General features: G+C 31.8%; 1 protein-coding gene across 1 annotated transcript in view; it reads right to left on the bottom strand.

Annotated features, from left to right (window-relative positions):
• Window positions 1-767: 767 nt before the first annotated feature.
• Window positions 768-14,862, bottom strand: part of LOC134273545 (uncharacterized) — a 29,678-nt gene continuing 15,583 nt past the window's right edge. The window contains exons 15-30 of the mRNA XM_062755738.1: window positions 13,142-13,294; window positions 12,089-12,197; window positions 11,349-11,584; window positions 10,961-11,197; window positions 10,013-10,472; window positions 9,448-9,611; window positions 8,190-8,420; window positions 7,723-7,893; window positions 7,443-7,603; window positions 6,647-7,346; window positions 6,349-6,481; window positions 5,505-5,752; window positions 4,570-4,744; window positions 2,870-4,111; window positions 2,612-2,715; window positions 768-1,551 (exon numbers count right to left, since the gene is read on the bottom strand). Of these exons, the coding sequence (XP_062611722.1) occupies window positions 1,354-1,551; window positions 2,612-2,715; window positions 2,870-4,111; window positions 4,570-4,744; window positions 5,505-5,752; window positions 6,349-6,481; window positions 6,647-7,346; window positions 7,443-7,603; window positions 7,723-7,893; window positions 8,190-8,420; window positions 9,448-9,611; window positions 10,013-10,472; window positions 10,961-11,197; window positions 11,349-11,584; window positions 12,089-12,197; window positions 13,142-13,294 (4,722 nt within the window). The 3' untranslated portion in view covers window positions 768-1,353. The remainder of the gene's footprint in view (window positions 1,552-2,611; window positions 2,716-2,869; window positions 4,112-4,569; window positions 4,745-5,504; window positions 5,753-6,348; window positions 6,482-6,646; window positions 7,347-7,442; window positions 7,604-7,722; window positions 7,894-8,189; window positions 8,421-9,447; window positions 9,612-10,012; window positions 10,473-10,960; window positions 11,198-11,348; window positions 11,585-12,088; window positions 12,198-13,141; window positions 13,295-14,862) is intronic.

The raw sequence follows: 14,862 nt of genomic DNA, 5'->3' as shown, positions 1-14,862 counted from the left end.
TCCTATTTTGTATTGTTTTATGGACTTTTATATTGAATACTGTTCGTTATCTCCATATCCTTCACGTATAATATTTACGAACTGCACTTTTTATTTATTTTTTTTATTTGCCATTACACCGTATGAGAAATATTTGTTAAAATTTTATTTTGAAATTAAGGACTTTTAGTTAATACCTATCGTATAAATGTGTTTATTTCAATATAATTACCAGTTAAATGCACTGAATAATAGTTTTCATTCTTTAAAAAAAGGGCCCAGAAAAAATTTAAATCATTAGGTTTTATCAAATGATTTTCGTGTTTCCTTACAGGGAAAACATGATTAAGGACATATGCAAGGTACCTTACCGATAATTTTCCCAAGATATTATTTTAAGATAAAAAGTGTCATTAGAACTTCAGCATGTGTTACCAGGTGTTTTGAAAAGATATTATAATTGATGAGAAATCTTTTACAATTTGAAGAAAAATATTCAAAAATTACTATGCCTATACTAGATCTTTTGTACATCAAAAAGTTGTTTTAGAAGATATATGGACATAAAATATAGCACACAATTTATCAAAGTATTGAGACTCTTCAACTCCCGGGAAAAGGCGATTAATTTCTAACTACGTTGTGTATTTCCTTAAGCACTCAAAACACAAGTAAATTTTATTGAAATGATGATATCATTTTCCTTCACGTTAAAATAGCATAATACAAGTTTATATCGATAGAGTTTTGTACCAATGTAATTCAAATTGATTCATCTTTTTCAGCAAGTATGTTTACTTTTTTTCATAGCAAAGGGGTCAAATTTACGCATTTTTTTCATTTGTATTATATTCTTGAAACACAAGCTTGCACAGATGTGACCAGAAAATAAACAACGCATATGAATTATCTTTTTTTGGGGCCAACTTTCCATGTTGAATGGGAGACATATATTTTTAAAAATTAATTTGTTACATGCGTATCGATCACAAAAATATAGACAAAAATATTTTTTTTATTGATATTACATATCGCCACAAATTCACAATATATCCCCTCCTTTTAAAAACTTTTACATTGAACATCTAAAAATGCTCATTTGAGTTTGAAAAGTCAGAATTGTTAAAATTTCGCTACTGATTTATTCTCGACATTTACATTTGCCGATTCGTTTTCTTTCAAAAAGAATTTATTGAAAAACACCATCTACAAGTTCATCACCATGGCAATTGCAAATAAATGTAAATAGACATAAACCTTTGATTAATAAAAAAGGTGATTTAATCCTAAACAATTTCTAATAAATTTATCTTTCTGGCAATATACACATAATACTGCTAATAACGTTTGTTTTAATTCATTCAAACATTTTAATCACAGATATCCAGAAAATTCTTGCACTTTCTTGGTGTACCGGTCATCGATTGTCAGATCTTCATCCTCCATGGGATTCTTTGAAATATCTTCGTTGTGATCGTCGTTGTTTTCATCATTATTCTCATCAAGTTGTATCGTCAGTTCTGTCTGTGTTACAGGACGCTCATACGGTTCCGGAATTTTCTCCATGGTGTTCTTCAACAAAGAACATATGAAAAAATTACACAAGTTTTAATAGTAATGATTAATTTTTTTATTTTTTTTATTTATTTATTTTTTTTGTTTTTTTTTGTTGATGTAGTAAAATTTAACTCAAAACATGTAGTTGGATAGAATTGCTAATTTATTTAGCATTACAGATTATTTCTAAAATATCAAACAGGTTATGTGTATTTATGTATATAAAGGAATTTATGTGATCTAAATACCGTATAAGTGGAAATTTTAGCGAGACGCAAATTTAGCGATTTGTCCTTAAAATCAGGTAATTTATTTTTAGCGAGAAGTTAATTTAGCGATTTTAAAATACACATTAAAGAAGCTATTACAAATAAAACGCAACTAATTTTTAGCGATATTCAATTTTAGCGATCTCGGCAGTCTCGCTAATAATGCCAAAATTAAATCCTCGCTAAAAATTCTACTTATACGGTACGTAATAAATTGTATATTTTTATTAATCAATAATTTTTTTGAATTCATGGGTCCCGAAGGGTTTTTCCGGGTTTTATACTTAAGCGTCCTCTAGTAACGGCTATTAGCCTTATCATTATCAAAATAACATTGGGCTCCAAAAGGTGGTTTACAAATTTTACCCACCACCACCCCTTCAATCCTCCATAATTATTGTTATTGTAGAAAATACATGTACTAGTTTCTTTTATATAAGGTGCCTATTGTTATTGCATAACTGTTGTTATTGTAGAAAATAGATGTACTAGTTTCTTTTGTATAAGGTACTTATTGTTAATTTTGTAGAAAATATATGTACTGGTATGTACTAGTTTTCTTTTGTATAAGGTGTGGGATGTTTTTGGGCCCCACCTTCTGCTGCATTCTGAAATTGTTAAATCTGTAATCTCATTTGGCATTTGTAATAAATGCTCTATACACACACACACCCTCTTTATTATTTAACATGCTGCAGAACAGAGCTGCAAAATATTAATGTGCTTCAGGTTCACATGAACCGAATTGTTCATCATCAGTTTTAGTATTTAAGAGCACATAAAAAATAATAAATTAAAAATCTTACGAATCCATCCTTCCCGTATTGTAAAAATATGTCTTGCAGAAGATTGACGATATTTGGCGGGTCGAAATCTGGCTTTCTTGATTGCAAGAGTTCATACTTGCGCACTAAAAACATAAAATATAAATCTGAACAAAGAGGCTTAACCCGTGTACAGTTCAGTCATACTTAATCTCACTTTTCAAAATTCAAAACTTTTATACCAGTATGTAATCAATATCGGAAATTAAATACATATATTTAAAGAAAAAGATACTGTACCTGGTTCAATGCCCTCGGAGGCAGTGGATTTCTTTTTGCCCCCAATGTTCATAAACATTCCAACGATGTTTTTGACGGAATCGCTGACGACGTTCGTAAGACCGTAGATACTTTCTCCATCTTGTATCTCTTGTTTCACTACTGTTATACTTATGTTAAGAATAACAGCAAACATAGAGATAAGTACCAGAATAACGATTAGTATGTAAGTAAAATAGTACACTTCTCCGAGTGCCACCCCCGCACCGCGCAAAATATCCAGATGGTTTTTACCAATTATAGAATTTAGAAGGCTTCCAAAAGAAACAAATAACGATCTGTAGGAGGAAGAAATTTTCCCGAAAAGAAGATACCCAGCCACCACATAAGCAAAATAAATGATGCCAAACACGATGGCGAAACCTGACAAGTCTTTAGATGCACCGGAAATTACAGCAATCAGTTGTGTCATTCTTCGATTGTATCCTAAAATTTGAAGAATCCTAATCGTGGCAATGAAGATTAAAATTCCAATAACGACAACGAAAGCATTATCCCAGAATGCAATATGTTGAAACTGAATAAAATCAAGTTTGTTGTCGTAGTATTTATCCAACGCTTTATTTGCGTAGACATAGCGCACGGCCCAGAAGGCGATTGCTATCACCCCTAGAAACGTCGACACGAGATCAACAATGTTCCATGTATCTTTGAAAAAATTACATCGCTTTTTCCATATTTGAAACATCATTCGACCAGTTGAAATTAACAAGAAGATAACGTAAATGAAATAACACAATAAAGCGTAAGTCCCGATAGCGCCCAACGCTTGGAATGGTCTGAATACCTGAAGATTGACCCATGTGACAACACCAGCTGATTCGGGAAACTCAACCAAATAAATTCCATTGAAGAAAAGATTCACATTTGGATTATACAACGTGAATTCCAAAAACACTGATCGAGTCCGTCTATCAATCCAAAGATTTTGCTCCAGTTCGTTTATGATGTCATGAGATGCAACAATGTCTTTTTCAAACTGGATCATATACCCCCCTCCACCGTATGTGTTTCTTAATCCTTCAAATGGCATCCCCCATACTTCGCCCGATGATGTGTATTTCCAGGCTCTGTCTGTTAAAGAGCTACCACAAGAACCGTTTGTAAGTTTCCAACCCAAGCAATAATTGTCAACATCTTCATTTTGAATATCGTATTCATTGACGCATCGATGGTGTGAATCCACCACAAAATTGCAACTTGCTGTAATCAAATTAAAAGATTTCTGTAGCTTTATTCTTGATAATGAAAAAAAATCACATGATATTAACTTTCCGTCCATCCCCCACCCCCGATCATGATATTAAATAGCCCCTTCATGGTAACTGCAATACTACTCTTTCGCAGGGCAAATTGATAAAGGTATGGTGAAGTTTTTATTGATAGATAATTAAATGATGTACGTGTATATTACACAATTATTTTTACGTCATATTTCACCAAATATATATATCAATCATTTTGCCCAGCAAATAAGCAGTACCGCAGTTATTGTGAAAGGGCCTATTCCCCTCCCCTACACTCGTTACAATTCATAGTGGTTATGACCGTTCAACAGGTAATGCTTACTCCTCCTAGGCATCAGATACAACCTCTTGAATTAGTATTGTTTTTACATTGTTTAGATCATCTTAATTTTTTTTAATTATATGTGTACTTACATTCTTTCATTCTGTTTTGTCGTAAAAGGGCTGGTCCAACTCGTACTTGACTGAAGTCTGAGAAGAACTGCTTGTCCAGGACCGAAATTGATTGACCACGAATGTCCGAAGTAGGGAACAAACGAGGTAGCAGCGTGTGACGCAACCATTCTATAAACGTTCTGGCGCTTGTTATCTATTATGATACCAAAAGATATATAAATTCATATATAATTTCTTCTTCATAAATTTTGGAAATAATAATTATAAAAAGTTTCAATGTTATCTATTTAATATGTAAACATTTTTAAAAAAATTTTGTGCTTAATATTTTATTTAAGAAAGAGGTCCTTTTCTGGTTTATAGCTTAAATGATTTTTTATGGTTAGTACGATCTTCAAATTCATAAAATCAGCAGGTAATTAACTGAAAATATTCAAAAAATTATCTCCGAATTCAAAATCTATGCATATTTACTCACAGAATCCTTCTAAATTTATTTTACAGTTATGCATGATGTTATATACAAAATATGTTGGTTTTATTTTTTTAATTTCAAATATACATTTAGGAAACGCAAACATCAATTTAAACGTTAAAAAAAATTATCCCCAAAAACATATGCATATATCCAAGCATTTAGAGAAGTGTGTTTTCATACTTAGGCTGTATTCTATGTCTTATATTACCTTCAATTATAATACATAGTGTAATAGGTTGTACTATCATTACAAGACACAATTTCACCCATTGTATGTTAATAACTTGCATTGATACACATGCGTGTACCTACGGTAGATTCAGGAAAAATCATTTTCTCTATAACTGTTTCATTTTTTGTACTTTTCAAGGCTAAAAATGTAAAAATCTTTTGCAAGATATTTTAGTTATACATATATTTGTTTCTCGACGACTAATGATGTTTTACCGAGGTTATTCATATTGTTTCCACTTACACTTTCAAATCCGTACGTTCCTTTGGTCGTGTGGTAAATCTGACTGTCTATACTCCTTCTAAGGTTGTATGATCGAGCATCTCTGTTTATGTATCCGATGCTGAAGACGATAAACACAAAGACGGCGTAAACCACGAGCCTCCTAAAAACTGCCTGAGCTGCCACTTCATTCTGACGTAACTTCCGCTGCGAGTCTAGCAGCGTTTCATCGGGTGGACCATTGCTACATAGTACTTCATTTCGGAATGCTAAAATGATTGTTTTAAAATAGGGTTTTTAACTTAGGTTTACTTTACAAAACATGTTGCAAAAACAGACTTCCCTCATTCAAAAGGTACACATTTCGTGTCTGAGAGAAAAAAAAACTATGGTCAAGGTCAACAAGTTAAAATCGAAGTATATTTGATAGAGACTTCTCATAGCAATTTGCACCTATAAATCAAAAATGTCCTTTCTTTTCTTGATCTAAGTATTTTTAACTATGTATTAAAAAGTATAAGAATTTTTAATGGAGTTCAAACTTCCACATCAATGTCATGAGGTAAAAGGTCACAAAATTTAATTGAAAATGGTTTTATGCGTACTACGCATTTGCAAATATTCATTCACAAGTTATTACTGTACCAAAATTTATACTTTTGAAAAATAGGTAAGTCTTCTCTCTGAAGGTAAAGAGATAATTTAAAATGGCATTGTATACTCTGAAATGTTTTGTCACAGGTAATGCACATGTATAAATGTCCTAAAATCTTTTTCCATCAAAAAGTTTATAGAAGTTATATAAGTTTATAAAGAGGGAGACTAACTAAATTAATATCTCCAGGTTGATTTTAGGAATACTCACTTAAATAAATTCTAGAAGAATTCTGCTGTTTTTGCTCTGCAGCTGTTTTGATAACGTCCAAATCAACATTTGGGCATTTCCCATCAACTGGTTTCCTGAACAAAATGGCCACCAGAATGGCCATAACAATCACCTAAAAAAGAGGTACTCGGTAGAGAAAGTATTAATTGCCGGGTTTTATCATTTATTAAATTAAATTTTAAATTGAATTATAAATGAATTGGCAGTAACAAATTAAATTCAAATCTAATGTGGATGAAATTTAACTTAATGAAATGAAAGTGATGTTCTTTAGTACGTTTATTGGATCCAAGACAAACAGCGATTCGAAGAAAGCGAAGACAAACGTTGAAAGCCATTCTTCCGATTTCGTTTTTCCAAATTCCATACTGTACAGGATAACGAAAAAGGCAGATGTCAGAATTGCAAGAATGAGAATAGTCCAACCAACATAAACCATGCCATGAGGCAACGGTAATTTTTCATCCTTGAAAAAGTTGACAGTATCCTCCTCTTCGTTATAGTATTCATCATCCGGGGATTTTTCTTTCTTGTCTTCCTCTTTTTTCAAATTTGTAACAGTATCTTTGGCTCTTGACTTTTTGAATATAAAAGTGACTATGAAAATTGGCACTGTGGCGATGAGAATACTTATAAAAGAAATATAAAATGTTGTTAAAGAAAACTTAATTATTCCAATCGATACTTGATTAGGCCGAACTTCATCATCAGTTTTGAAGAACATGCAACTTGTTATCATGGTGAGAAAAAGTAAGGCAAAAGCACATGTTAGTCTCTGAACTCGGGTAAAGTTGCTTCGCTGAGGACGTATAATCATTGACAGCCATAAATGGTTTTCTGTGGCGTTAAATCGAGCATGCTCAGATATCAGCTGATCGTAGGAAGTAAGGGTTTGATTTGAAGTCAGCGGGAGAATTCGTTCCACCATCCCGTCATCCTGCTCGACTGCCAACCATTTGTCACACAAAAACACATATCTATATAAAATAGGTCAAAAGGAGAAATATTATATTTTCAACGATTGATTTAATCAAAACTTTTAAAAATTAAAAATGTTGAAACAGATAACTTGCCTTTTTCCATTCTGCAGATCGTCTACGAGTATCTTATCTAAATACCAAGATTTCTCGTTTCCAATCCCAGAATTATCATGCCAAACCCGAAAATACGTCAGATCACCCAAACAAAATTTCGTACCCATTAAGAACGTTCTTAAGCTTCCAGTTTGAAATCCCTGTAAGGTAATAATAATGTTTAGTAACACTTGAGGACGGAGAAATTTTATAACTCAAAAGAAATTCTGATTGCTTTGTCAATTATAAGCAAAGAACTTGACAAATTTCGTAAACTTACTTGAGTGTAGCCATCACTGAGGATTCGGACCCCAGAATCCCCATCCTCTCCCCCTATAATGAAGTTAACGTTGGACTTTGTACCGCCGTCACGTCGGAGTCCTGTTTGAACAGTGATTAAGTAAAAGTATGCGTCTGAATTCTCGCTGTCCACCAAGAATCGTGTTCCCCACTGTCAGAAAAAAAATTTTAATGACTATAAGTGTTTCTTAGTTTTTCTTTCTTAACAAAAATACAGAGGTCATATTTGGTGGATTTTTATTCACGTGTTCTATTTTTTACAACAGATTTTATCAGTGCTAAAAGTAAATACTTTTTCAGAAATCATTTAAATTTTTAGAAATGATAAATTACCACATACTTTTAATTCATATTTTAAAAATACTAAACAGTTGCACTGGAAGGCATTTTGAAGGAGTCTTTCTTTCTATTGATTACAAATCTAGTTAATCTCTAGGAAATCTCTACCTTGGTAACATCCTGTTTATCCTTTCGTCTCAGGTACAGTAACGCTATAAAATATATCACAAGCAAAGCAGCGATAGTGCCATAGACAGCAGCATTCTCTGGGTCGAATTTCCCCCAAACTGCATGGAAGTCGATCTTGTTTGGGGGAACATAAAACGTTGTTGCAAACATAGTTCCTGGGGGATCCGAGCATCGACATATGGTCTCATTAAAGGTAGAAATATCCAGAACCTAATTTTGTTTTACAGGAAAATATATATTAGAATTAATCAATTCTATCATAAATGGTAAAATATACAAAGTATAAATGAGTCAATTCAAGCTAAAATGGTGTAGGCTGATCTTGCAATGAATGGCATTTTAAAATCATGCTTTATTATTATTTTTTAAATTCATATATCAAATATTTATTTGAGATTTCCTCCAAACTCAGATACTATACAATTATTGCTGTTTTTGAGGTGAAAACAATGATTTAGCCATCTGAGGAGTACAATATTGTACTACGAAGATGGATAAATCATTGTATTGACCGAAAAATAGCAATAATTGTTTTATTATATGATTCACTGATAAAACGATAGAGCTCATTTCTTGTGTGCATTTAATTAAGTCCTAGCCAAATACATGTATAAGAGAGAAGCAGAATTAAAATGTAAATAAACCTTAATACTCGTATCAATTTGAAATGTTTTTATCAATTCTATTAAAAAAAAATATAGAGTCAGTCTTTTTTTAGGATAGATTTTGAAAGAAAGGAGTATTATCAGGAAAAACTGACAGTTAAAAATTAAATATAGCGTAGATTTAATTCATATGTTATCACCACGGCTTCCGTTTTGAGGGCTCTGACAGTAAAATAATAGACGGGGTCACGTATCCCCGTCTAAAAATTGTTGTTCAGTAAAAGTGTTGGAGGAGGGTCCCTGCATCCCCTCTAACCACCCTCACCCAAAAATATACTTATATTCGCTTATGTTTTGTTCACATGAAAAAAAGTCATAGTTATTCGTTTAAATATCTTTCCAAAACAATTTGCATGAATTTGGAATTTCCCTATCTATTTTTAGATCAATGTAGAGGAAATAAATCCTTGTATTCACCTGGGACGTCACGTGCAGGTCAGTACAACGTAGTATTTTTCTAACATAGTTGGATCTAAGCCAATCAGAGAGATGGAAATTATTCAATCATATAATGATTAAACATTTATTCAATTTAAGATATTGTATTAACAAGCCAAAAAAATACACATTACTTTACAACCGTTATCCACCCAGAGACTCGTTGCCTCGTCATATGTTCTACATCCTGATGTTGCTAAGGCTATGCTGAAATTAGCCTCTGTAGGGTTAAAAGAGGGCGACGTAGTGTTAACTGCAGCCCGCTTTCTTCTCCGGGTATTTTGAGACTCGTCAATTACTACAGAACAAGACATATAATCTTTAGGTACATATGAGAAAGATAATATCAGTAATATCTAACTTCATTGTTAGAATGTTTTACATATATTGTTTTAAAATACTTTATGAATAAAATATAATATTATCAATTTATTGTTAGAACGTTTCACATATACTGTTTTAAAACTACTTTATAAATAAAATATAAATATTATTCCCCAAAATATTCTGTTAATTCCCTTCTTAGTTTAATGTTTAATGTACATTTGAGTAATATACATGTAAATGTAAATATACATTGAAATGTGGGAATGTTTAGCACAAAAAAGTATTCAAATTTTAAATATCCACCGTTGTTTGATACAAGTTAAAACTAAAAATTACATATATGCATAAAAAAATTAAAATATATTTAAATACCTTTTTTAGGTTTCAATCCAATGTATAATTTCCCTTTTCGAAATATTTTATCAGGAAGAAAGATTTTGAAACCAAAGGGTTCCTCCCAATTTGAACCTTTGATATCTGTTTTATAATCGTAAAGATTACTTTCTGGATGCTCATCCATGCGTCCAAAAGCAGTATATAAAATCTGATCACCAAGACCCGATTGATCATATGCATCGGGTTTGACATACACTATTGCTGCATCCGGTCCGTCGAGGTTTGTGATGAAGTAAAACATAGGATCCTCGCCTTCAGATATGTTTGTAAAAAAGAATGACTTTGCATACACCGTTCCATTGTTTTGGAATTTAATATTCTTTGGAATGTCTATTTCTTGTTCAGTTTCATCTCTTGTTTGGATGGAAACCAATGATGATCTTATTTTGTCGGAACCAGAAGCAAAGAAGTAAGGGTTTTTCCTATATTCTGTCATCTGTCAATATAAAACAAACCTAAGATTTATTATATCTATTTAATAATTTCCATATAATTTCTGTAAATGACCATTATTTATATTCATTTAATTATATTTCAATGGAGTGGCGATGGTATACGTACATTTTCATTCTAACTATAAAGGGTTAACATAATTTTTTTCAAGGGAATTTGCAATATTGAAAAATTGCTAATTTCTCAGTAAGACCTTTTTATAGTAAATAAATTAAAGTTTTGATAATATCGATATGTATATATGAATAATAAAACCAATGTTCAAAAATAGATAAAGATGGAGACAGTGTATCTAAGTCATGTGATTGAAAAAAATAAGAAAATAAATTGCTTTTAACAGTGGTTAGTTCAATCAACTCATTCTCCTCATAAAACATAGATTTGAAATATACATGCATATGTATTTACATTAACTTTACTTTGATTTTAAAAGGTGAGATGATTGTTCACTTTCGATTATGTTTGACTTACCCATACTTCTACAGCCTTTGCCTGTGAGTTGTTGAGTACCTCACTATCGAGTTCCAATCCAGTATCACGTCTCTGAAGTGTTTTACTTATCAAATCTTCTCGCTTATCCTTCTGTACTGACATCTGTAGTTGATCCGTGGTAATCGTGTCTGTACCCGTCCCTACCTGAACAATTCTGGATTTCGCTTTGAGTGAATTTTGGATGGCTGATGACATCTTTGCTCCAGCATTTCTTGCCTTTAGCAATCAAAACAAAACAGGGTAAAATTGAAACAATTTAAGTTCTTTGAATCATGCTTAACAAAATATTGTTAATCAGCATTATCATTTCCATTCAATTTCCCAAATCTGTTGTTGTACGTCATCTAAAATCTGACTTTTTTTATACCGTTGGTGATTTCTTTTGCTGCTGTTCTCTGTGTTTTTTCTTTAGATTCAAAACTGACTCCGCGAGTGAATTCTTTTCCTCTGCCGTCATGTTTGCCAGATTCGTGTTTCCGTCATTATAATACTCAGCATCACTGATATCCGACAAGACATCTGTCAGTGTTGGCTCTTTTTCCGGATCTGATATCTCATTGGGAACCATGATATCTACAAGGTTGCTCAATGCCTCAAGTACACCTAAAAAAAAATAAAAAGAAGACTGATTGATGAAAATCGTTTAAGGAGGAGTAGATATAATTTGGCCCATCTTTGCGATATTAAAGATTTTAATTTTCAAAAACTGCACTTGTCTGCAAGCGTTGCTGAAAATGAAAAAAAGTAACTTGGTAGATGTTTGAAATGCGTACAGTTTGTTTGTGAATATGTACAATTATTTCGAAAATATTTGATGAAAATATTGTTGTAAAGGAAAGGTTGTACATGTAGATACATATACAAAAGCTATATAGCTAATTACTTTTGATCCGCAAGAAAAGACTAATTGATACATAAAAGATCTGTTAAAAGCCACTATTTCATAAGTGGATATGATTTTTTTAATATTCAGAATTTTTTTCTTCTTTTATTGATAACAAACAATGATATAGATAACACACAGATAAACTACATTGCATTGACATTTGATAATTTTTTTTTTAAATTTTGATGAATCATTCAAATTAATTTCATATCTCTCTTTACCAGAGGCAGTATCTTGTATGTTTTGTATTTCCTCTACTGGAAACGGATTGTTAAAAGACACTTGACGAATATTGTCCATCAAGACTCTAGTTCCTTCGGCTGCAGTCTCCTGTAATTTAAAATTCCGAGTTTTAATATCAAGTATTATCAGAGTACTTATTTCTGCTATGTAGCATTTTTATCCTTGCCCCGTTATTTTATCAATTTGCTTCTAACTAAAACTTCAAATTTACTGCATTGTAAAGCATGTTATACAAGAAGGGGAAAATAACTATGAGAACTCCAGTAAATTACATACTATCCACCTTTTTTTAATACTTATCTGCTTTAAAAAATTATTTCAGGATAGTATTCTTTAACCAGAATCTTTTGAAAATCATTCGGCGATACATTGGTAATAGCGAATATCCAAAGCATCTTATATTCCTGAAACCGCAATCCGCTATATCCATTTAATATTTTTGTTCAAGTATTAATGTTCATTGAACTTGGACAATAAAATGACTTATATGAACTTGGGTTTTATCGAAATTTTTCATTCATTTAGAAAATATTTAAAGAAGCTTTGTAATATGAAAAAGTAAGACTATTTAATGTACTGATGACTCAATACAACATGAACCCTAATCCTTCTTAAAGGAAATTGCGAATGGTTTTAAGGAGAACGACGCCTACCTTCACAGCAAGCTCGGAAATTATTTTCCAAGTTGCCAGAAAGACACCAGAATTAAGATACAATTGCTACAAAACAGTACATGTCACTGAAACCTTTTTACAAACTAATGCAACATCGATCTACCAATCACTTGAAATAATTGTATTTTCATCTAAACATTTAAACAACATGAACTATAACAAATAAATCAGTGATTCCACTGTCAAAGTGAGAGGCACTTGAGTGTCTTTATTTTGAGACCCACTGTGCGTAGCTGTCTTCATTTTAATTAATCGATCCAGTAGAATAAACCAATAGGTCAGGTTTCTGATTCTGTATTTTATGAGTGCTAGCTCATCTATCTATTTTAAAAGATAAGTTTGCAATGTATAGTTTACCACAGAAACATCATCTACAATCATTGGATTTGAAACACAGGAAGCAAGACTTCGCGCCACTTGGCGGGCATTTGCTGCACTCATTGGACTGTCACTGGTTGCTGGAGTTTGCGATGTGGCGTTCAAAAGAATTTCTGTAAATTGCCTTGTTCTCTGAAATTCATAATAAATGCTGTACTTTTATTATTTAGTCTGCATAACATTTGATAAAATGTTTCTTTGTTGTTTCTTTGAATCAATAATTTTAGTTTCCAAGTTAAATGTGCAAATCTTTGATGTAATTTACGCAGAAATATAAAAATAACAAAAGTAAATTTTATTACGTTAAAAATCAGGTCCATTTACTTAAATCTTGAAAATTTACAACGATTTTTACTATGAGGACATGGGATTCACGGAGCAATCACTTGACAATTGGCGACGTGACAACCAGATTTTTTTCCCGTTAAGCTTTGTCCAGTTCTATAAATCTTTCATTTCTATCTTATTTCCACTTAAAAATTAAATATCTATATCAAGACATGTTACTTTTCTACTATAATGTCTTTTGTACTGATTCGGATTGTTCTGATTCAGATATTATTGAGATCTTTAAAAAAAAGTCTATGCAGTTAATCGAGCAGGAATGGAAACTATGAAAAACTATATAGGCACAACGTCCGTGCGATAAGGGTTATTGAAGTATCGATGGAGTTATTCATTAAAAATGTTAATCCTTCCACTCTTACGAGGGGCGTTCAATAAATAATGTCATTGGGGCTCGGAAAGAAACAAAAAACGCTTTCTATGACTTTGTCTTAATGATTCAACTAAAATATTATCTTTCAATTAAAACACATATCCGTAGCATTTTCATTCAATTTCTAATAATTATTGTTTTTCGAACACATTTTTGAGTATGACCCATCGTATACTGGAATACGACAAATCCTATGATTTGTTGTACTTGTTTTTTTCTTTCTGATAGATGTTTTTCTAAGTTTGGGAAATGAAACAAGTCAAAGATTGAAAGATCTGACAAATTTTGTTGGTGTGACAAAACATTAATTTCCTGTTTATCCCCAAAACTCCTTTACTCTTCATGGCCTGTAGGTTTGGACGCCGTCATGAAGACACTTAATGTAGTGAATTCATCATTCTGTTTCCTTTCTCTCATAAACCTTTCAATGTTTTGCAAAAATAATTGTTTTCTAGACTCCTCCATGAATTGAACTTTCTCCCAGAATATGAATTTGAGCAACAAGACTGCTAATATTTCAGAAAATAGCATATAAAACGGTTTTATTCTCATGCAATTCTTTGCTCTTCTTAGGCCTTTGTAGTTTTGTCAAGTGCATCTTATTGTAAATTTGTTTTGTGGGCTTAAAGCAAAATGGATTCAAGTTTTATTATCTGTTAGAATTTCATACAAACGTGGATAAGTAAAATTTTTGATTTTTTTTAATAATTGTCTGGATATTCCTACACCCTGTAGTTTTTACTCATTTTTCAAAATATAGGGTGACATTTGAGTATTAAACTTTTTTACTATAAAATGTTTCTTTAAAACAGCACGAACTATCCCCAAAATGATTTTTATCAATTTTGCTATGTGTCTTAAAGTCAATAAAACATAATCAGTGATAATTTGTTGAAATTTCGCAAATTTACATCGGTTGTTGTAAGTCATTGTTGCCAAGGACGGTGCCCATTTTTGATGCCCGTTATATAATTTTTGTTTA

This window comes from Saccostrea cucullata, unplaced genomic scaffold (genome assembly GCF_032062105.1).
Source record: "Saccostrea cucullata isolate Sc308-1 unplaced genomic scaffold, CSIRO_AGI_Scuc_v1 ctg560, whole genome shotgun sequence".
NCBI classification, from domain to species: domain Eukaryota; kingdom Metazoa; phylum Mollusca; class Bivalvia; order Ostreida; family Ostreidae; genus Saccostrea; species Saccostrea cuccullata.
The sequence above is the reverse complement of the archived record's forward strand: the minus strand, read 5'-3'. Positions and strand labels throughout refer to the sequence as shown.